The sequence below is a fragment of the Sceloporus occidentalis genome, unplaced genomic scaffold (genome assembly GCF_023333645.1).
Source record: "Sceloporus occidentalis isolate IW3139 unplaced genomic scaffold, rSceOcc1.0.p SCAF_6, whole genome shotgun sequence".
NCBI classification, from domain to species: Eukaryota; Metazoa; Chordata; class Lepidosauria; order Squamata; family Phrynosomatidae; genus Sceloporus; species Sceloporus occidentalis.
The window spans coordinates 128,006,865-128,031,518 of record NW_028316986.1 but is presented as its reverse complement, the minus strand read 5'-3'; the positions used below and the strand labels follow the sequence as shown (position 1 = coordinate 128,031,518).

The 24,654-nt window shown below is 40.9% G+C and overlaps 1 protein-coding gene across 1 annotated transcript in view; it reads left to right on the top strand.

The window, feature by feature from the left end:
* The window catches only part of COL19A1 (collagen type XIX alpha 1 chain), a 294,427-nt gene that overhangs the window by 143,778 nt on the left and 125,995 nt on the right, over positions 1-24,654 (top strand). The window contains exons 14-16 of the mRNA XM_089530985.1: positions 2,767-2,820; positions 4,371-4,406; positions 10,001-10,054. Coding sequence (XP_089387111.1) covers positions 2,767-2,820; positions 4,371-4,406; positions 10,001-10,054 — 144 coding nt within the window. The remainder of the gene's footprint in view (positions 1-2,766; positions 2,821-4,370; positions 4,407-10,000; positions 10,055-24,654) is intronic.

Below are 24,654 nucleotides of genomic sequence, written 5' to 3'. Positions count from 1 at the left end.
ATGTTCGGCCTGATGCTGGTACGACGCCACCGCCTGATCCAGTCTTGGTGGATGGGGAGCAAGAGTTTGAAGTGGCCCAGATCCTGGACTCTCGTCGCCGTCGGGGGCGCCTCCAGTACCTGGTCGACTGGGTCGGCTATGGGCCAGAGGAGCGTTCTTGGGAGAACGCCTCGGACGTTCATGCTCCACGGCTCGTTCGGGCTTTCCACCGCCGCTGCTCCGACAGACCTCGTCCTCCACAGTTGGAGGGAGAGCATTATGGGAGGGGGAATGATGTCATGGCCAGCCAAGATCAGCTCTCGGAGGATGAGGAGGAGGATGAGCCTCCTCCAGAGCAAGGGCTGATTGAGGCAACGCCAGGTGCTGTTCCTGCCCTGCCAGGTCCCAGCTGTGATCCTCCAGTCCCAGAGGAGGAGATTCAACCAGGTCCTAGTGCCACAGAGAGGCTTCCTTCGGTACCACAGCCTAGTGGTGAGTCTGGAGACGAAGCTTGCCTGCAGGTGCCTTCCTATCAAGAGAGAAGGGCCGAGAGTGCTTGCAGGCGCAGATCCAGGAGGATTGCAGAAAGACAGTTAGCAAATCAGCCTCAGGTGGCTCGAGGGAGAGCTTCCCTGATTTAAGTGGAAGAGAGGCTTGAGTTTGTTGCTAGAGTTTATTGCATGAGCCCTTGGTGTGATTGCTGTCGCTCTAGCTCCAGACATCTTGTTACCTTGCTTCCTTGCTACCTTGACCTCGGACCGGACCTTTGTTATCTCTTGGCTATTGTGACCTCGGACTGTTTTGACCACGCTGCTTTCTGGCTTCCTGACCTCGGCTCGTCTTTCGGCACGCTTGACTTTCTGCAACCCCGACACCGGCTTGTTTCCTCGGCTTGCTCTTTGACTGCTTCTCCACAAGGTTTGTTTTGCCTACACGTATCAGCATAAGTCAGAGATTGCTGGCAGCAATCCCGGACAGAACCAGAGTGGGGTAGATGATGATGATGATGATGATGATGTTGATTAAAGTTTATTTATATAGTTCCATAAGTTTTGCACAGCGCTTTACATGATCATCAATACAAGACTACAGTTAAAACCTGCCTGCGGCTTACAATCTACAATCAAAAGCAGCAAAGATGATAAAATAACAATATTATTAAATACCTCTAAAACAATAAATTCTGAAGAAGTGTAGAATAACTGTCCTTCAGTAAAAAATAATCATGGTCAACTAATAAGCTTATCACACGGCACTCTGAGGAACAGGAATGGAACAGAACGGAATGGAATGGGGGGAATGTGTGTTATCACACAAGAGAACCCCACTGATGCCGCCAGGAGTCCCCAATCCATTCCCCAGCCATTCCACAGCAGCCGATTTTGAAGAACGGTTCAAAATCGTCCTTCAAAATCAGCTGCCAGGAACAGCTGGAGAATGGATTGGGGACTCCTGGCGGCATCGGTGGCGTTCTCCTATGCGATAACACATAGCCCCCCCCCCCCCCGTTCCATTCCCTTCCATTTCCTTCCCGTTCTCCAAGTGCCGTGCGATAATCTGAGAGGGCCACACTCATTTGGTAAATTAATCCCTCTTAGCAATAAAGCAAGGAAGTTCCAAACAACAAAATGCTATAAATCTTCATCTTCCGAATGGGTGTAGTTTATGGGTTGATTTTGTTTTGTGGGCTTATGCTTTTTTTCATATATGATATTATGTTAAAAGTCTGTTGTGCCCTTTTCTCAAGAGATAGAAAATTAAGCCACAGGACTGATTTCTATGGTAAAATAAATGATTCCACATAGTTTCTAAATTTATCTACTAACCAATCCTGCTTACAGTCCATAGCAATTCAACTGCCATAAACATCTATTCAGAAATTAGAATATTATGATTTACATTTATACCGTTTAATCCATTGATATTAATAAGCTATAGAAAACCTTGTCCTTCACTTTGGTTCTCCTTTGCTTGGTCTGTCTTCTTTTGGCAGAGCAAACATTTAACCCTTCTGATACTGGCAAACCAAATAAAGACTAGATCAAAGCTAAATCAGAAGCTACCATTTAATCCAAAGTGGATATTTAGACTCTCATATAGCTCTCAATGATGCTTTTTCCAGATGGCAAATTAATACTTTTTTCAGGAAGTTAAGTTGAACAAATATTCATATTTTGAACACTTGCTGATTTAATGTTTCTGTGCCCATTATAGCACAGATGTTGCTTATACATCTAGTGCCAAACTTCTCTCTCCTGTTATTGAAAACCAGGCAATGATATTAGGAAAGCTTGAAAGTGAGAAAGGGAGGATTTATGGTCCTAAATTCTCATAATACAATAGTGGAGTGTCCATTTATTTTTGTATGGATTTTGTTGTTTTGAAATTCAAGAACTAGTTATTTTGCCCTATTGTATAAACTAATGCGACAAACAATAATTACTTTCTTTGTTTTACAAAAGGTCACAAATTTTAGTGTATATTGTCCTTACATTTGCCATCTGGTCCCTCAACATGACGTTTAGTACTTCATAACAAATTTGATAATAGAAGTCTGTCTTCATGTTACGTAAGTGAAATGTTACATAACACAGTCAATCTTTCAGTGTGGCAAAATTCTCACATTTGTTTAATAATTTATGTCAGGTAGTCCATACAACCTGCTACAGCACTTTCATTGCCCTAGTTGCAATTTGAAAGATGCCTTTGAGGTTTTATTTTTGGTAAAGTACTGGTATGTTTCCTATCTCCCTTCTATCTCTATTACATATTTCTCTCTTTTGGCAGGGTTTGAAAGGGGACCCTGGTGATCATGGAATGACTGGTGAAAAGGGAGAGAAGGTATTTATATGTGGATATGGCTATTCAAATAACTAAATCTTAAAGATTTCCCAGAAGATCATGTCTTATTTAATAAATTAAACAGTAAAAATATTTTTAAAATTACTTAGGAAAGATCTCTGTTCATAAAAATAACATTCATATAATTGCCTTGTTCATGTCCTTGGTGCGGTTGTTCCTGTATCACTAATTGCTACTCATTTATTATGCATGATCTAAATAGCATTTCCTCTGCATAAAACTGTGGTGGCAAATCTCCTTCTCCTACTGTTCAAACTATAATTTGTTTGAGATTTTGCAAGGGTGTTTTTTTAAGGAAATGCAAAAACAAAAACCCAAACACTCTACCACTCTAAAACAAAAAGGAAACGCCACATACACAAAACCCCAACCTACCCTCTTACTGTTACTCCCACATCCTTCTTGACAAATAAGCAAATGCATTGCAATTCTGAGTGGTACAAGTTACATGCACCTCCTCTAATTAATCACAGTACTAGTCCTGCTCATCTCCACATGCCTGACTGAATCTTGTATCTACGTGTATGTGTTCTGTATAGTAATGGAACATACCTCTGCCTCTCACCTTGCTTAATATGTTATCCTCATGGTATAAAATATTTTCCTCTCCATTCCCCACTCTATGACAATGTCTTCCCAGATGTAGATGGATGTTTTGCTCCCCAATAGAGTCTCAATTCATAAAACTCTTATGCCACAATATTTGGCCCCAAATCCATGCAGATATAGGAGATTATCAAACGCCTGAAAGTGACAAGAGCAAAACAAGACACTCCTGTCACAATCATGTGATTGGAGCAAGAATGTCAGACAACATCGCGTGACGTAGCCATTATCCCATCTTTGTCCCATTAATGAAAAGTGACAGAAGAATTCCACCCCACGGATGGGACAAGGACAGGATAATGGTGATGTTGTGCAACATCATCTGATATTCTTGCCCCAATTGCATGATTGCGATGGGAGCATCCCGCTTTGCTCCCATCACTTTCAGGCATCTAATAATCTCCTTAGTTATGCTTAACCCTTGTGATTCCAGTGGCCTCACACATCCTCACCTCTGTATTGGTTATTACTCAGTTCTTGATAGCTGAATGATTCTTCTTCATGTTCTGTGATCCTACATCTTCCCTCTTGCCATGGAAGTTATGACCACCAGGAAAGCTCTCCCACATCTTCCTACACAGAGAAGACATAATATGAATTGTTTCTTCACACCCACCCACCTACCCTAATCTTTACCTGGTTGAAATCCTAACTAAGCAATCTCATTCCCTGTAGGACCTTTCAGTACTCTCCATCTTCCATCCTACTATACCTTACAGGATTTTTGTGAGAATAAATTAAGGGGAGAGCACATATATTTCGCTGAGCTTCTCAGAGGAATGTCAGTGTGTGAATTTTTAAAAAATTCTAAATGAATTGTGTGTTTTGTTTTTTGTTTTTTTTCAAAAAAGAGCACCCGTGTGATATTTGAATAGTGACATGAGGAAATTTGTGATTTTTATTTTTCCCCCCTAATGTTGTAGGGTGACATGGGACCGCCAGGACCAGCTGCTCTTAGTGTAAGTACACTAGTCAGGAATAAGCAAGGAATATTTCCATGGGTGGTTTGGGGTCCACCCCCAATTCATTTATTTTTATCCCTTAATGTTACATTGTTACTAGATAATCAATAAGATATTTAAATAAACCTTTTCATATTCAACAAAACTGCTTGTGACATGATTAACCTTGACATAGTAAGGAAATTTGATACAGCTGACATTAGTTGGACACTCTGCATTTCTACAAATTGTCTTCTTATTGTGTGAAATAAGGTCATTGCAAGCATGTGAAATATCTGTTTGGCTAGAAAAGAACACCAATAAACCAACCCCTCCCCCCCAAAAAATAACAGTGAGCATTTATGGATCAGACCCACTATATATTTAAGAAAAATATAAATTATAGCCACTTTGCATACAGAGGACTACTGGAAAAATATGTTTTAATGGAATTTACTTGAAGGGAAAGGAATTTCAAATCAGTCTAAAAAATGTCATGCTCTGCTAGTAAATGACTATCTTGTAGAATATGTTTTCCTATTTTTAGTGTTAAACTTAAAGATGAATTTTAATCTCCTCAGAGGAGGTAGATTATTTCCTCACCATTAAATGTATTTAATATTCTAAAGATGGCACGTGTATTGTTTTGAAAGTCAGGATATTCTTAATGAGTATCACTAGGGCCATCCAGTGACTGAGCAGCAGGGATGACAGCATTATCTTCACAGTTTTGTCAAGGTGCTGAATTAAGCCAAAAGAAGTCGGGGACTTTTCTCTGAAATGACACAGTTGGCTAAGCTCTTCTCTCCTTTCTGGCATCCTGAGCTTAAGCCCTTGCATGTCATGTCACAAGAGTGACAGGTGAAGGAAGGTGGTACAGTGATCTCTCTTGTAAAGTATATCAAAACTATTCCTCTTGACACTCGATCCACAGCTTTTAGTTCCCGAGGAAAATGAGTGTCCGTCTCTACGTTCTTGTGGGCCTATCCCTTTGGGGAGTTATGAGTTATAAAATACTCATCCAGATGGCACCAAATGTTTACACAGAAGCCAAGGGTTAAGTCTGTCACAAGCAGAGGCACCTACGATTTGCTTACTACACAGATACTTGGAATGCTGCTGCTGTGCTCCTTGGGGCCTAGTCAAAGGAAGTGTCAGATAACTTGTTCGTGGCAAAGCAAACAGAAGGAGGAAATTTGGTGACTCAGACCTAGACGCATTCTGTAGTCAATTGAATATACAAATTCAAGAAACAAGTGAGCAAGTCTGGATTGTCAATGGGTTGGTAGCGTTTACCACTCAACTCATCCTCATTTCACAGCTGTGCAGTGAATAAAGAGGTGGGTCGTGTGTTGTGATCACCATCTCTGAGGGTGCATCTACATTGTAGACATGATGCAGTTTGACACCACTTTAAGTGGAATCCTGGGATTTGTACTTCAATGAAGTCTTGAGCCTTCATTATCAAAGCATGCTGGTGTCTCACAAAACTACAAATCCCAGGATTCAGTAGAATGGAGCCATAGCAGGTAAAGTGGTGGCCAACTGCATTATTTCTACAGTGTAGATGCACCCTGAGTCTCTGGCCCCAGTTATATCATTGGAACAAAGATAGGAGAGTGCCAAGAGCTCCCCCCACTCTCCTGAGAGTAGCTGACTGTGACATGGTGAAAGCTTCTCTGCACCCAACAGTGTTGCAAAGCCGAGCAACATACTCTCCAATATTTCACAAATGAAGTCAAAACATATGTATCCAAGCAGCAGCCAAATGTGATCAAGATAGCAAAGCTATTAATGAGGAAGACAAGTTAGGAGGAGCTGCAGCAGTTTGCTTTTGCCTAAGCCTACTGGGAAGGCCGGGATTCTGAGCCCTCCTTTCCCTCCTTCACTGAGTTAATTGAATGCAAAGTACTTTTTCGAGGACCCTTTTATATTTACAAATTTGAGAAATTATTCAAAATTTAGAAATCATGTTAATATGATTTGAAAAAATTAAATACTTTTATAATTTTACATTGTTTGAACTGAGACTGTAAGCTGCCCAAAGATCATATAATATAGAGAAGGATACAAAAATTGTAATTAATGAATCTCTTCAGTGCAAGTAAGGAACTTTTTTTGTGAGAAAAGGCAATATATCTTGAAACTGTATAAAAATATATTACTTTATTGGTTTTAAAAAATTACACTAGTAATTTGTGAAGTTGAAGGCTTTCATGGCCGGCATCCATATTCTTTGTTCTGTACCAACTGATATTGTCAAGAAAACACTGTTAGGCCAAAGAATGATATTACTCTTTTTGTTAAAAAGAAAATCTGGATTTAGTAGGTTCTCTATTTAGGAATGTGATCCTAATCAAGATTAATTGGACATGAATTTCAGTGTATAAACTATAAAACTTTATTCTGAGTGCAAGACTATAGAACTTGTTATCACAACATGATACTTCAGTCCTTAAAGAAGAGGCAGAGTACAAATCCCACTCAGTTCAATATTTTTTCACCTGTTTTAAATCATTAACTTATATTCAGTAGGATGGCTTTAGTGTCCACAATTTTCATACTTCAGCTGCTCGCAGATGGGTGGCTCCTAGTGCTGCCATTCAAAAGATATTGTGCACTTATTTCATCTTTACTTCCTTAATGGATTTTCTCTAGTGAGAAGATGAAAGAAGGAGTGGGAAAATACAGAATGGTTACAGGTGAAAAATGTTTTTCATCTAACTTCGCCCCTCCATGAAACTCTATGAATTAGGCAGGGCAATTTTACCATAAGAGCCTTCCTTTGAAGCATGCCTAGTCCCAATTGTCAGCTTCAATCAAAACCTGCTTGGAAGAACAAATTGGCTTATCATTTATTGTTAGAAAAAAGGTATAAACTTACATATATACTGTCAAACATGAGGAGGGGGCTAAATTGTAAATAAGTTATTTTATTTGGTACTGTATTGCTGTATTTATTCATATAGAATTTCATAGAAATGATCACAGGGTTGACATTTTAACCCTGTCAGCAAGGCAGTGCTTTTGGATTTTTAATCTTGTCTAATTTTATTTGCATGCAGTGGGAGTATGCTGTCAAGGTAAAGCTCTCTAGAAGACCAATATATATTGCTGTCATGTTAGGTTGTTTTTATCTCTTCTGTGGCAGTAATGTAGGAAAGATCAAAAGATTTATGTTTTGGCCTCTGAGGATTTATGCTTTGTTTTAGTTCTGTACTCTGGGTTGTTTTTTTTTAATTCTTCATCTTTACTATTCACACAGATTATTTGTGTTTTTAATTAGAAAAATGATGTAAAATAATTCCCTGGTCCCTTCTGTAGCTAATGCACTACAACAGTACTTGAAATATCACCACCACCTCACCACAGTAAATGATATAGTTCAGGTTATTTTTGTGTACTAAATTCTCATATCTTAATAGAGAAAGCTTTCAGACTCTGAAAAACAATGAAACAATACCCCTATTCAGAATAAAAAAGATGTCAAATATCATTGCAGTCAGCAAATGTAAGAATTAACATTCACAGAAAAAAATTGACTAAATACTAAATTTGACTTACTTTGAGGTTCTCACTTTTTCAAAGTGCATGGATTGCCTGTTTCCTTGTGTTTCCCCTCATTATTGTGACACCAGGTCACCTGCTCTGCTACAAAACAGAGTCTCTTTTTGATAGCTTTCAATATCTGACAATAGCCTGATGAACAGGATAGATCCAGAATTTGTTTGAAGCACCCTTAAAGTTCTTGATGGATCTTGCCTTCAGAATATTGTATCAATCAGAGTTTGGACATGGAAGCAAAGAATTTTCTGTCTTTAGTGTGAATGGTACGTTGATGAGAATGAAGGCTAGGACTGGGGGGGAAAAACAAGGGTTCCCTACACCCAACTTACATTTGTCCAGTATGTTGTCTACAGCAGTGGTTCCCAAACCTTGATCCTCCAGTTGTTTTGGACTTCATCTCTCAGAATCCCTGACTATTGAGCAAGCTGGCTGGGACTTCTGGGGGATGAAATCCAAAACACCAGGGGGACCAGAGTTTGGGAATCACTGGTTTACAGTATAGAAGCTGCACAAAATGCCACAATTGAGATCTTGCACTGTCAGACATAACTATAATGGCAGACTTGCATCACTGTAGTTATGTCTGATAATGCCACCCTCCAACAACCTACTGTTTCATCCTAGCAGTACCTCAACCAAAGAGTTTCTGAGGTCCTTGGAAGTGACATCTGAAGTGATCTTCCAGTTGTGAGGCAAACTGAGAACAGGCAGCTGGAGAGACCCCTTGGGGTTTTGTTTCAACTGCTTGTCTCAAGGCACCATACAACCAGGGAAGCACTGTAGATGTCATTGCCCAAAACGCCAGTCTGCAGCACCTATTCAGCCCTTTGGCTGAAGCACTGCCAGGCTGAAAAAGTAGTTGGGGTGGAATCACATCCAGTGGTTAACAACCATAATATGAATCCCCAGCAGTGACAATATCTAAGTCCAGTTTATGATCTTGTAACATTTGGTATTCTGTCTAGTAGTTACAAGGACATAAACTAGACTTAGGGCTGAAACAGATGGCCCTTTTCCACTGCCTTCCAGGTGGCTTTGGAGCATGACATTTACATGCCGCATGATCCCAAGCCACCCAGAAGCCACCTGGCCATTTTCACAGAGGCCGGTTTCTAGGCACTTTGGCAGAGTAGTGTTTATATGTCACATGCTGTCAGAGTGCCTTAAAGCCAGCTTCCAGTCACAGCGGGGCGGAAAATCCAGGATTTTGCCAGCCCCAAAAGCAGCTCTTCGCCGCTCCTTTTTTGGTCAACAAAAAGATGGATTAGGGCTGTGACGTGCGGTTGCCACAGCCCCAATCTGGCTTTGGAAGGGGCAGCTTGATGGTTTCATAATGCTCTGATGGTGTGGCGTTTACATTATTTCAGCCCTAAGCAGGGTCAGCCCTGGTTAGTATTTGAGTGGGGACTACCAGTAATACCAAGTACTGTAGGTTATATTTCAGAAGACAGAACTGGCAATGCCTCTTTTAAGTATTCCTTGCCTAAGAAAACCCTATGAAATTCATGGGGTCACCATAAGTTGACAGGGGACTTGAAGACAAATACACAGATATATAGTCCTTAAATATACAGATTGTCATTTGTTAGTAAATAAATATCATTTTTATTAATTGTCAGTAATATTGACTTTATATTTTATTTTATTTTCAGCCTGTAAGATGGTTCACAGCATGTTAAAAATGGATAAAAGGTTAAAACACAATTAAGCAAGCCATCATGTTAGAACAACATTTATTTTAAGAAGTATAAAATCATTTCAAAAAGCCTATTTAGTACATCATTTTCTTTTTTCATGTGAGCAACGCTGGATTGAAAGTTTAGCACTTCTGAACCAGAAGCCTTTGTTATCATGACCTTGTGTTTCTACTTATTTTCTCTCACATTGAAACATTTTCTCCATGATTATAAGTAGGTATGGGCAATAAATAGATAATGGGCATAGAAAGGTTAAATTAAAAATTGAGTAAAGAGTTGTTCACTTTTTGAATACTACAGGACAACTCCATAATGTTAATGGGAGTTCTGAACCATTTGTATCTACAGGGTATGCCAGGAATAGAAGGTCCTCAAGGCCCACCTGGGAAAGAAGGTCAAAGGGTAAGTAAGTACATGAACAGTAGGTGCACAGCTTACTTCAAGATACTTTTTTCTGCACAGTAAATTTGCTTCACTGCCACTGAGCAAGAAGCCAACTTTTGTTTAAGTGAACTTTGCCTGCAAAAGCCTGTTTTGGGTCATTCAGACATTCTAACAGATGTTGGTATTGTTCACTAACTGCTAGCTACTTGTGTCCATTTGCAAGTTGTGACCCTTGTCAGAACTAAGAGTCATGCTTCTCCTTTATGCAGTGGCAATAGCAGTCTCAAGGGGAAAGTAATAATCCTGTTGTCTGTTTTTTTGAAAATAGTTGGGGTAAGTATCCACCAGAAACACATTTTGTGGAATTTCTTTGTTGCATACCTCTAAGATCTAATTTATGTACTCTGCCAGTGAGCTTTATCACATGGTTACCACATGGCTCCTATTGCAGTGGGAATGTATGCAAGTGCAACTTATTTACACCTCATTCTTCATTCAGTTACTTCCCAGCACTGCTCTTCCATTGAGGTGATTGGTGTTGTTGTTTGGTATCATTGCCTGAACAGTAATTTCATACAATTACTGCTGTGCCCAGTTATCCTAACCATGTTTAAGAGCTTTTCAGATGTTGGCCTCCCGTTTCTGTCAGCCTCAGCTAGCCTGGCCAGTGGTGAGGGGTGATGGGGATTGTAGTTCAGCAACATTGGGAGGTTCACAGTTCCCCACTCCTGATAGATATTCCCCAATAGGAGGAAGGCTTGAGAGGATTATGTTCAAGAACTAAAAGAGAAACAAATTAGATAATGAAAAAGAGACACAGATATAAAGCTCTTCAGAGTTGAGGGAATGCCCAGCTATAAACTATTCCCTCACTCTCCTTGTAATTAAATGTTTTCTGGTATGGGGAATGCAAACAGGATCTGTAGTAAATACAAGACAGACAGACAGACAGACAGACAGACAGACAGACAGACTGATTTGATTTATATCCTGTCTTTTTCACAATTCCAAAACAGAATCTTATGCGTGTTGTGAATGCCTCTATTTAGGGAATGTCTTGATTTGGGTGTAACTGAGTACATCTCAGATTGAAGCCACTCTGATTTGAGCAGGGGAACTTAAGCAGAAATGCTGCATCCCTGATGACCATCTTCCATTCTGAATCCTCATGACAGCATGAAACTTCTTTTGCAGGTATTTATTCCACATACAAGCATGCAAGGTGGGCTGTAGCATCTTCACAACAGATCCCATCCTCATTCTATTCATGTTTATTAGAACCTCTGGAATTCCTTGGCAAAAAGTCTAATTAATATTTGTACAGTGGAGATGAAGATCACAGGCCACAAACCTGAAAAACTATTTATTTGTTATTCATCTTCCCAAGGAAACTCAGTGAACATGAAGAGGTCTAGCAATCTATAGCATAGAATTCTTACCACCATCACAGGAACATTTGGCATGTAAAATGTCATGGTAAAAGTGATATAAAATTGATGTAGATTTGTAGTATAGATATTCCCTAGTCATATGGTTCAAGCTGTATTGGTGTTTGTAGCTCAGTCAGGGATGTCTCATGTGCTCATGCTCATTTGGGGCACATGTAAGGTAAAAATCCTTTGCTACAGTAGCAGTTGTACCCAAGAACAACTGGCTTATGTATATATGTTTTGCAGAAGTTGAAGACAGCTGAAATACTTTTCACAAGTTAATATGCCATGATAATCCTAATCAAGAATAAGCTACTTTTTTCAAATTAGGGTTGTTTTTAAATTAAAAAAAAAAACTAATTTAAAAATCCTGACCAAATGCAAGTAATAAAAATACATTAAACAAACATTACTTTATGAATAGTTTTCGCAGCAGGGTGTTATGGGAAAAGAAAAAAGAAATGAAGCAAGAGTCAATTAAGGAACTGGTTTTAATTATAATCTAATTTATCCTGCCATATTCTGACTGAAGATTCATGCACAGAATCAAAAACTGTGGGAGTGGATCATTCATATATTTTCACAGTCAGTCTTTAGCTCTCTGTATATTTTTGATACTTTCTTTTAAAATACAAATATTTGTAAGGTAAGGCAAATATAAGTTATAAATCTCAGGGATGTGCAACCAAGAATCAAAAAAGTTTAAATTATAAAGCCATATGATAATTTACTTAATGGAATGAAATGAAAACATTAAATTTAAAGAAGAAGAACAAGAACAAATATGACACTTGAATACTTGGACATTGGTGTCTAGCTCTTGGAGCATATTGGATGGCTTTGTGATCATAACCTCTCCTTTATCTATAGTGATTCTGATATATGAACAAATTGGATATGTAAAACTTCACCCAAGACTACTACTTTGTGTCTGAAAACATGTGTTTCTGTTCTAAGGTGACTGAACTATACAAACATTGTGTTTTAGAGTCCATGCAAATGTACATGCATTCTGTTTGGAGGACGATTTTGATATATGGAGGTATATTAAATGAAGCAGCATCTCATGTGCCGAGATGCCCAAATGGAGAATGTGGTGTAATTGATGCTTATGTGTTTCTTCTTAAAATTTGTCCAAATGCCCAGCCTCTGGGATACAACACAGCCTTCAAATGATGCCTTTACTTCATGTTTAGTGTGAATAAGCCAGGAGCCTGATGGGGTAAAAGTATTAAGCTTCTGGTTTTCCTATTATTTTTCATTTGTCTCTCTATTAATGAGGTGTATAGGAAGCTGTCTTATTCTGTTGGTTCACCTAGTTCAGTACCAAGAGATATCATTGGTCCACCAAGTTCAGTTCAACTTTGACTGTTGGTGGCTGTTTGGGGTGCCAGGTTGGGTTTTTCCAGACCCATCCTGAAAATCCAGGGAATGAAACAGTTTTTCTGTCACTGGACTTTACTACAGGAGGCTAAAAAGCAGACTTTTTACAGAATAAAAGCATATTTGCTTTTGCCCTGCATTCCATTCATTACTGTTGTGCACCTTTTCATTGATGGGCAAAACCCATCAATATGCTCTCAATTTTGCTGCTACTGTATCACTGCCTTCGTTCAATGGGTCCCTTCCACAGCAGTTCCATTTCTCAGGCAGTGACAGGGTGTGAATGGGTGTGATTCTGCTCTTCTCCCTCCTCCCCCTCACAGTGACTGCACTGCATTCACACAGCAGGTGGCTTCAGGAGGCGGTTGGCAGCCAGGATCATTTGCCTCCCTCTTCCTCCTGAAGCGCAGGGTTGCTATGTGAATGTGCACATAATAGCATCATGTTTCAGGAGAGGGGAGCAGCAGCAACCACAGCTGCCAACACCTTCCTTAAGCTGGCTGCTGTGTGAACATTCACACAGCAGCTGACTTCAGATGGTTGGCAGCCAGGTTCATTTGTCCTCTGCTTTCTCCCAAAGAGAAGGGCTGCTATATGAGTGCATGCACAGGGGGAAGGAGCAGCACATTAAGACAGTTGGCATTTGACAGTGCAGAAAAAGATCATACAACCATGGATTGCCAAAGCTCTTATCGTGGGGAAAAGAGTGATAAGAAATGATGCCAAAAAGGTATTCTTCCATTCTTAAACTAGTGTAAATATGGTGGGACATCTGGCTGCTGTGATAAAGTCCACTAGGTGACACCCCTTTTCCTCAAGCCTTTATTAATAAAATGTCTTTATTAATAGGTATACACAAAAAAGTAATAAAAATTATTTAACTTAAATTCAGTACCAAATTTTAAAGAGATTTTATTTCCTTGGTATAACACTGTTGACTCTAATTTTAAAAATCTTTCAATGAAGAGACCTGTTAATTGTATTTCTCTTTGTGGTCTTCTGATTTATATCTTGGTGACTGAATGCAATGTGCACAGAAGAATGTAATGAAGTAATTGAAAAGAAATTGAAGTCAGAATTTCCTCCTTCATTTGTAACAGAAATTTCAGGAAACTTAAAAATCTAGGATTGGCAGAGCAAGGAATTCGCAAGAGGACCTAGTAATTGAAAATCCATAAGTTTATTTCCAATTGTCGACAAAGGAAAACATTGAACTCAGTGGAATTCAAGTTCCAAAAAGCTGAGGCCCCGAACAAGACAAAATGGCTCTTTTTATATTATTCAAGACAAAGAAGCTTCTTCAATACACCTGATTGGCTAATTAGAATTTAAACATACAGAATTCTTACAATCAGAACAGAAATACATGCATACATTAAAACTGCATCATCACTCCTTACCCCCTCCTGTAGGAATTTAGTAGCTTTCCTCCTAACCTTGCTTCTGAATGTCCTTATCTCAGTAGTTTATGTTATGTCTTTTTTACTGGTGCCAGCTTCCATCCAGGTCAAGATGCACTCATTATTCCTTTGCTCTAGTTTTTCTAAACTCCAAGCCTTTATTTCAAAAACCATCTCTCTGGCTGACAAAGGTGACTCCATCTTTCTATACCTTTTTATTTCAACAAGGAATTTCCACCACAGTAGCAGGCATCTTACATTTGGTTCATAGTTTAAGCCAGTCACCCTTTGACTTGCAGATGGAATGAACGTTTGCTGTGGAGATGGAAATGAATTTATCCTTTACAGAAAAAAAAAAAAAGATGAGAAACGATCCTTTGCTTTGTAGGATCATCATGCATGCACCTTGACTCCATTACAAAGAATAGGCTGTTTTGACTTGAAAAGATGTATTGTTTAGTTGCAGATAGTCCATCTGAGGTTTCTCTGTGCTGATAGCATCAAGCATTGTCAAAAATTCCTCAACTATGCATAGATTCTATACATGAAAAAAAGGATGGGAATATTTCTGTATCATCTTTTAGGTTTTACATTAGAGATACTGAATATCTTCTTTTAACCACTGATCAGATTTTTTATTTTATATCGAACTTTTTGGCTAGCTGATTCTTTTAGAAAAGTGCATTCAGTCCTGAGTTTAGATCATACGAAGAGCAGGTTTAGAACTACAAGAAGGAGGAGTGAAGATAGGAGGAAGAAACATCAACAATCTAAGATATACAGATGATACCATAATGTTAGTGGAAAATTTCATAGAGTTGGAACAATTAGTAAGGAAGGTTAAAGAAGAAAGTGCAAAGGCAGGCTTATTGCTGAACATAAAGAAAAAATAATAATGACCATGGAGGAGCTACATAAATTGAACCTAGACAATGCAGTCAAATTCAAAGAATTCCCATACCTAGAATCAAACATTGATCAGAATGAAGACTGCAGTCAAGAAATCAGAAGAAGACTAGGAATGGGAAGGGCAGCTGTGAAAGACCTCAATAAGATCCTAAAGCAGTGATGGCTAACCTTTATGAGGTCGCGTGCCGGGGGCGGGGCTTCTACCCCCAGGATGGGGTGGGTGGGTGCTGGGGCGGGGCTTCCGCCCTCCAGGGGGTGGGGCTTCTGCCCCCTTTTCAGAGGGAGGGAGCCTCTGGCTCCTCCCCTGGTGTTTGCCGGCCCCTGAGGGTCCCTCCTGGGGCTGTCAGAGGCCAGCAAAAGGGCCCTCGCCCTTCTGTCACTCGCTGGGAAAGGCCTCCGCAGAGCCCTTTCCTGGCAAGGGAAGGCAAGCTGGGAGGAGGAGGAGGTGGCTGGGACGCATCCCAGCCGCCTCCTTCTCGGCCTTAGCTTGCCGGGAAAGGGCCCTGCGGAGCCCTTTCCTGGCGAGCCAAGGCAAGCTGGGAGGAGGAGGAGGCCGCGTGGCACCGTGGCGATCGCCGCGATGCCAGGCGGCCCCCGCGTTCTTTCCCGGCCTGAGAGGAGGCCGAGGCTTCCTCCCAAGCCGGGAGGAGAAGGAGGCCCCTTGGCACCGCGGCGATTGCCGCGATGCCAGGCGGCCCCCGCGCTCTTTCCCGGCCTGAGAGGAGGCCGAGGCTTCCTCCCAAGCCGGGTGAAGGAGGAGCGCCGCGATGCCAGGCGGCCCCCGTGCTCTTTCCCGGCCTGAGAGGAGGCCGAGGCTTCCTCCCAAGCTGGTAGGAAGAGGAGGCCCCTTGGCACCGCGGCGATCGCCACGATGCCAGGGGGCCCCCGTGCTCTTTCCCGGCCTGAGAGGAGGCCAAGGCTTCCTCCCAAGCAGAGAGGAGGGGGAGGCCCCTTGGCACCGCGGCAATCGCCGCGATGCCAGGGGGCCTCCGTGCTCTTTCCCGGCCTGAGAGGAGGCCAAGGCTTCCTCCCAAGCCGGGAGGAGGAGGAGGCGGCTGGGCACGCGTCCCAGCTGCCTCCTCCTCGGCCTTCGCTAGCCGGGAAAGGGCTCCGCGGAGCCCTTTCCCAGCGAGCCAAGGCAAGCCGGGAGGGAAGAGGGCTGGGAGGAGGAGACAGACGTGCATGCACCTCTGTCTCCTCCTCCCAGGCGCCATTTTCTGGCTTCCCGCTCTCTCAGAGAGACAGAGGGAGGCCCGAAAATGGCAGGGAGGAGGCAGAATGGGCACGCGCCCGTTCCACCTTCTCCCTCGCCCCCGTGCCTGGTGAAACCGTGCCACGGGTTCGCCATCACGGTCCTAAAGTAATCATCTCACGTGGAGGCGGTGGCCAGGAGTGCTTGGTACCAACTTTGGTTGAGATGCCAACTGTGCCCCTATCTGGCCCCTCTTAGAGGGACCTTGATGCAGTGGTACATGCACTGGCAACCTCTCACTTTGATTTCTGTAATGCGCTCTACATGGGGCTACCTTTGTACCAAGTTCAGAAGCTTCAATTGATCCAAAATGCTGCAGCCAGACTGATCATGGGAACATCTAGATCAGATCATATTACTCCAATATTAAAATCTCTACATTGGCTGCTGATCAGCTTCTGGGCGGAATACAAAGTGTTGGTTATTACCTTTAAAGCCCTACATGGCTTGGGCCTGAGTTACTTAAGGGAACGCCTCTCCCTACACAGTCCGCCCCGCACTCTCAGAACATCAGGGAAGAAATTATTAGAATATATGAAAACTAGACTAGCTACAACTTCCCATAAAGTGTTCACAGCCGCGGCCCCTAAACTATGGAGCAACTCACCGGAAGAGAGCTGTATTATTACCACCTTTGAAGCCTTTAAGAAGGCACTTAAGATGGATCTCTTCCAGCAGGTCTATCCATCTGATCTTCTATAGCTGATTTCAAAGCATACTCCCACTTCTGACTAGATAGCATGGAAAACAGACAACGATTTGGTCATTTTTAATTATTGGTAGCAGTATTGCTGTCTGTTTTATTGATTGTATTTTAGATAATTATATTTTGCATCTTATATTGTTGATTTTATTTTGGTTGTAATCCTGCCTCGATCCACAGGGAAATATAAATAAAATGTATTATTATTATTATTATTATTAAGTGCAAAGATGTACAACTGAGCACTAAAATCAGAATCGCCAAATACACTGTATTCCCTATTATCATGTATGAATGTGAGAGTTGAAAAGTGAAGAAAGCAGATAAGAAGAAAATGAATTCATCCGAGATGTGGTGCTGGAGAAGAATAATGAGGATATTGTGGATGTCCATAAGGACAAATAATTGAGACATAGAACAAATCAAGCCTGAAATCTCCCTGGAATCCACAATGACTAAATTGAGGCTGTCATGCTTTGGCCACATAGGAGAAAGCATGACTCCGTAGAAAAGACAATAGTGCTAGGAAAAATAGGCAGCAGTAGAAAGAGAGTAAGACCACAAACCAGATGGACAGACTCAATCAAGAAGGTTACAAGGCCTGAATTTGCAGGACCTAAGCAGTGCAGTGGAGGATAACAACCACAACAGAGTTGGATGAGAGCCCACATGGTGTTGTAGTCTGAGCATTGGACAAGGATTCTGGAGACCAGGGCTCAAATCCCCGCTCAGCCATGGAAACCACCTGGGCAACCTTGGGCAAATCACATTCTCTGAATTGCACAGGAAGGCAAACCCTCTCTGAACAAATCTTGCCAAGAAAACCCTATGATATGCCTTAGGGAATTTCTTATTCATTTATTTAGAGTATTTATACCCTACTTTTCAGCCAAGAAGGCTCTCAGAGCTCCTTACAGATATGTAATTTGATAGTCCCCTGCCTTTAGGATTACAATCTGAAAAGACATAACACCAAAGGAGAAGGGAATGGCAGTGGGGAAGACTTGAAGGCACACAACAACAACAACAACAACAACAGAAGTAACAACAGGATTGGATGGCAATCTTTTTGGATCTAGTAGTGCAATTCTATTTCAGGAAAGGTCTACATTCCAGATGTGTGTATGGCTTAAGAATGCAGGAGCAGGGTTAGGACTAGAGTAGGTGAATCCAAAGCTGGGTGGGTGTCTAAAGATCATTAGAAGATGAGGCCAAGGGTAATTTGTAATAGTGTAAACATTTTCCTACCAAATACAGAAAATGCAGTTTAATTCTATGTTTACTTGCTCAAAAGTAAACCATAGAAATTAACTTTGAAAACATGAACTCAAATTTTCACACCATCTCATCCTGAGGGATGAGTGACTATATACAGTATCCAAAGCTTAAATGTGATCAAGTTCCCTCTTATCTCCAGTCACTGATCATAGATAAGAGTGACTTTCCCTATGCCATACTGGAAGGAGAAGAGACAGGGGAGAAGCTCACAAGTGAAGTGGGGAATCCTATACAGCAAACCCAGGAGTTCTGGATCTCAGGATTGGATGGAAACATTAAATCTCCTACCATGTTCAGTGCAATATGTGTGTGGGAAAAAGATGTGACTTTTTTGAAAGAGGAAGTAAGAACATTAAGAGTATGTAGATATCCTGCATGTTTTCTGGTTTTATCCTGGTCACATGAGAGTCAATCACTGAACTAAGACAGTCCAGCTGGCAATTTAATGTTCTGGCCATGGTTGAGCTACAGAAAAGAAGAAGGTTGCCCAGCATTTTCTTTCCACAGTGCCTGGAAACGATAGTAAATCATCTTAGGATTTGAAAAGGCACTCTTCAACAAAGACCAGTTCATTTAAAAATGATACCCCATCATCTCTGCATTAGCTCATATCTGTTAATACATTTAAATGTGACTTCATATCTAATTATAATCAGTTTCTATGCTGAAGAAAGATAGTATCTGCACCTCTTTCATTTTTGCTACACTTTTCCAATTAATTTCCACCTCCCCATTTAGAGCTAATTTCATGGACAAAATGAACATGCAAACTCATTTAGAGGTGTAAAGGAATAGTGGAACAACTCCTCCTTTGCATTTTTAGTGAAAACCAAACCACACGAAAAGGCATTCCCATTAATTTGAACTCCAAGCCATGTGAAAATGTTATTGCATGGACCTTTCAAACCACATTACAGTTGTTCAGATTCATTTTGACACAGCTGAAATGAAGCTCAGAATCTACTTACCTAAATCAACCAGAAATGATTTAAACATTTTCTCAAGTGTTAGTGTTTCTGGGAGACAAGGCTTTGAGGGGGCGGTATTGGGTTTTTGTTTTGAATCCACGTAAACAGACCCCATTTATAATAATAGCAGAAAACACTTCCTCTTGTTTTGGGAGGCGCTCATTTTTTCCTGATCCCTCCTACCCATTTATGCCTCCTTGAAACTGTGTCAGGATTGAGGTGCATGCCAGGGTAGAATCAGATGTAGGTGAGAGAGGAAATCAGCAAAACCTAGGTGATCTGAATTGCACAATTTGAAATACTTTCTGGAAAGGCAAACTCCCAGCTGATTTTTTTACCTGAGATGTCCACTTGTTGTGTCTAATGACACAGCAGAAAGAATAATTCAGATGAGGCAACCATATTACATGTGATGATTTTCATGAGCTAGAGAAGAGGATGCACCCACTCTTCTTCAAAATGAACTTTCATACTGGCTCAGTAATGTGTGTAATCAGCCAAAGATGTGGAACAGTTATTTCCCATGGGAAATCTTGGACAGATCTCTCTCTCAGTCCCTCCCTCCCTCCCTCCCTGCTTTGTTTAAGGAAAGTTCAAAGCTTTGTCTAGAAAACAGCTAACAAGGTTGTAAAATTGTTCCAGGAATCTGTTGCTTCAGCAAGCACAAGAAAATTATTCTCTTTATCAGCAGTTCTTAACCTATGATTTCTCAGAGGCCCTTTCACATGGCACAGTTATAGTGCTGTAATTCCACTTTAACTGCCATGGTCCACCTGATGGCATCCTGGAACTGGCAATTCACAGTAGGTTATTTAAAAGTCCCAGCCAGAGAGCTTTAGTTTCTCAGACAAAACTACAGTACATGCCCACATGGATTCCAGAGGATATTGCAGCTATAGGTAAAGTGGAATCATATTGCTATAATTGTGTTGTGTGAAAGGATCTCAGAATTTGCTGGGCTACAACTCCCAAAAACCTTCACCATGACCTATACTGGATGGAGCCTGTGACAAAAACATCTGGGAATGCATTGTTGGGAACCGTTATTCTCCCAAAACTATCTACAAACAAACAACAGCCCCATGTGTGTATCTGACTGCAATTTGAGGTTCTAAGAGCATTCATTCAAATGCATTTCCCCACCCTTCCAGGTTTTTTGGGTGCTAAATATGCAAAGATTTCTTAACATTGTCTAAGCATATGGGGATACTAGTGTGGGGTTTGCAAATGTGCTAATGTCCCATCGCTAGTTCAGAACTGTATAAATTGCAGGTGAAACATACAGTTTAAATGTGTAGTTTTCCATTAGATTTTATTTTTCTTTTGTAGAGAATGAGAGTCTTCTTTTCATCAGAAGCATAAAAATATGCATTTTGCAGTGGTAAAATACCAGAACAGTAATGAGTTCATTTTTCTAGATTCAGCCTGAATGTCAGGTCTGGGCCATGGGAGCAATCTGGAGTGAGCCAAGAACCTAAAATCTGGATTCAGGACTGAAACACAGTGGATCAGAGGGCAAGAGGAAGGCAGGATAAAAATAAATGACACACCAGAGCTCAGAGAGCTTTTACTATTGAAGAGAAGTGCCACTGAGCTAGGAAACCAGCCCTCTTGTACTCTTTTATGCCCTGGAATTAACCACCCTAGGGAAGAGTCAGCTTAGGACATGGATGTAAATCTTCATGAATTCAATTCCTGAAAATATCAATCCATAATCTTAGCCTTTTTCTTCAAGAAAGAAATTCAAGAAAATCCTCAAAAGCTGCACAGTTCTCAGACTGTTTCTAGTACAGGACCTTTCTGTGCAACAAACCCACATGGGAGATTTCTTGTGCAGAAAAGCCCTGAATTGTGAAGATTCTCAATGCATCGGAACCCTCTACACTGAAATTCCCAACGCCCAGGAAACTCCCTTTTTTACTATTATTGCATATTTTGGAATATTATTTCCAATCTTACTCTGAAGGGTCTTCCACGAAAATCTGTAGTAACATGGCTTGCCACATAGCAGTCACCAGCAGTTCCTGACATGAACACAGTTGCACAGTCACAGCCATGTGTGGAAAGGACAGATGGAAAAGTTTTAAAATGGGCATTTCAGACTCTGAGTATAATAATGCACTATAAGCAATATTTGTTGACAAAGTTCTGTAATCAAGTAAAATTAAACTGTTAAGTGCAACTTTTAACATAATTATTTGTGTTTAGAGATAAGCAAATCCCCCAAGTTTCTTCCTGAACTAGATGATAATTTCTCCAGGCCCACTCCAAATCTATAACAACTGTAATAACCCCCAAATCTATAATAACTATGTTTTTGTTGTTGTGTGCCTTCAAATTGTTTCCCATTTATGGTGACCCTAAGGCAAACCTGTCATAGGGTTTTCTAGGCAAGTGTTTTTCACAGGGGTTTTGCCATTGCCATCCTCTGCGGCTGAGAGAGTGTGGCTTGCCCAGTGGGTTTATATGGCTGAGCCAGGATTCAAACTCTGGTTTCCAGAGTCATAGTCCAACACTCAAACCACTATACCATGCTGGTTATAATAACCCCCACATCTATAAGTTTTTCCAGCATGACCAGTAGCCAAGGATTATGAGAGTTTGTAGTCTAACATCTTCTAGAAATCCCAGCGTGGAAACCATTGATTGAGCACTAACAAGCCGTGTACACTCTAGGCTAAACATAAATTATCTCAAGCCTTTGAAATTCATGGGGTTGCCATAGGCCAGCAAATGCACCCATCCACACACACAAGCCTGGCAGCTTTTGAACTTTGGGCTGGCAAGAAGGAGTTATTTTACTTTCCCCATCATGATCCTCCCATTCCAAATCTTTTCTTCAAAGCCACTTTTGGATTTCATAGGAAACTTCCATTGGCACCAGTAAGACATTCCCTTGAGATGCAGATAGATTAAGAACATGTGGAAGGACAGAGTGGCAGAGAAGGAATAAAAGTCTCCCAACCCATCTGCAAACCACTCAGGCTTTGCAAAAGCTGCTGCTTATATAATAATAATAATAATAATAATAATCAAATATTAATTATGATCCCTGAGTTATCACCATGCCTAGTTTGGCCCTGAGATAGTGATGTCACAGTTCTAAAGTGGCTTTTAAAAAAAACCTTCATGCAATTACTTAAAATTGTAGTACTAATGTCCTAACATTTGTACAAATGTTGCTCAGCCATCTGGCTGGTTTCTGGGAACAGGGCTAGATGGAGGGCAAGACATTTATATTTTTGCTATGAATCCTACACACAGAATTCAGTGCAACTTTTCACTGGAAAGAGAGTTTAGAAACATTTCCTCAAGTTTAAGAATTTGCAGTCTTCAATCACTTACATTTCCAAGTATGTTGCCCATATGCAAACGTTTTACAGTGTGAAAAACAGCAGCTATTTGGAAAGGAAACAGAATACAGGAAGGTACACATACCATCTGGATGCAGATTTTGAATGTTATGGCATATATTAAAAGGCTGTTCATTCCCTGGATAAGTCTTTGATTCATTGTTCACATCGACTAATGATGACTTTTAGTATCTTTCCAGGCCTAGCTCATTTATCTCAAATTGAACTGAAGTGCTTTGGGATTATAAGATTTGCTTGCCAGTCTAAAAACAAATACCTCTTATATTTGCTCTCTAGGGTGGTATCAGCATGGGCTGGGATATTTTGGGAGCAGTCTGGACTATCCTGGGCCTAGAGTTTCCCCAGCTTCCCCCTGTTATCTGAGGCCCTCTGTTGTGATGCTAGGCAGCTGTTCGCCTGTACATCCCATTGTGCCACCTGGCATGGCTGGTGGTACAGCAAGTCATTCTGAAGTCAAAACAAGGTGCCCATCAATCACATGGCTGGGCACCTCATTCTGACCTCAGAATGAGTGGTTCACCACAGTGGCACCAGGTGACACAGCAGGATATGTTTTAAACAACAGCCTGGCATCACAACAAAGGGCTCTGGACCTTATGGGAAGATCTGGAACAATCAGTGACATTAAAAAAAAATGATAAGGGGGGAATTCAAAGATATAGCCATGTTAGTCTGTAGAATCAGTATGTAGTGTGATCTTGTAGCACCTTTGAGACTAACTGAAAGAAGTTGGCAGCATGAGTTTTCGTAGACTTCAATCTACTTCCTCAGATGCATTTAGTGATAAGGGGAGCATGCCCCGGGTTTGGTGCTGAACAGCCCTGGACTATTGGTACCAGACTCAGGGATTGGGTCCTGTATTGTCCAGACTCCCTGGCAAGAGGATGGAGGGACGCCATTGTATTTGGTCCATGCAGACAGGTCACAGACTGCCTCCAAGTTAGCCTTGTTTATGGTGCACTCAGCCTACCTCATTCACAGAATTGGACAGGGCATCCAGACAACATTACCTTCTATATGTAACCCATCTGTATTTTCTTGATCCCTCTGTTCTTTGCTTTGCTTTCCAGAAAATATAAGTTAAGGAAGAAAAGAGGGAACAGCTGCAACTCTTCCTTTGACTGGCAACACTAGGAGCTCTCCATCTAGCAGTAACTGTGAGGAGAAATAAGCTGATTCATGCATCTTGCTGTTAACCCTGCCTTTCCCTGGTGCAGATTAATTAGAATAAGATGGGAAAAGTAATATTTCCTTTTCACAAATGTTCAGGTCTTTCATTTAACTGCAATAGGTTTTTATAACTTTATCACCATAGGCATGCACATATTGCAATCAGCTTACCCTTTTTATTAATAAAATTTCTATATTGCCCTTTATGGGGAAAAAGTCAAGATGGTTTTAAAAAAGCCTGGCCTTATCCTGACTAGTTCAGTTATTCATTTCTCTATGGGGAGCTATGTGTGTAAGTATATGTTCTGTGTATGATATGTCAATAGTTGGAGCATTGTATGCTGGCATCCCACTGATCACTAGTGGTAGACAGTTCCATCCATACAGGGCAACTTGCCCTTATCCTTGCCTGCTGTACTCATGCTCTGTTTGACTGGGATGAGTGAATTTTTCTTTTAGATGATAAAGCATAAAACTACATATAGTAAAGTGTCTGGTCTTTTATGCTGAACAAACAACATCAGCCAGAAAAAATGATCTTTTGTGAATTTTCATCACATATTGCCGAAAATACAATTATGAACTGAAGCTATTTTGTATAAGTGTCAAAATATAACAATAAGCCTATTTGATCGATACTGCAGAATTCTTCATTCTGTATTACTGAGAGATTAACTGTATACTACCTGGATGTTTAAATTTTAGTGGCAGCATAGGAGAAACGTTTGGTTTCTCTGTCTCCTCCAGCTAA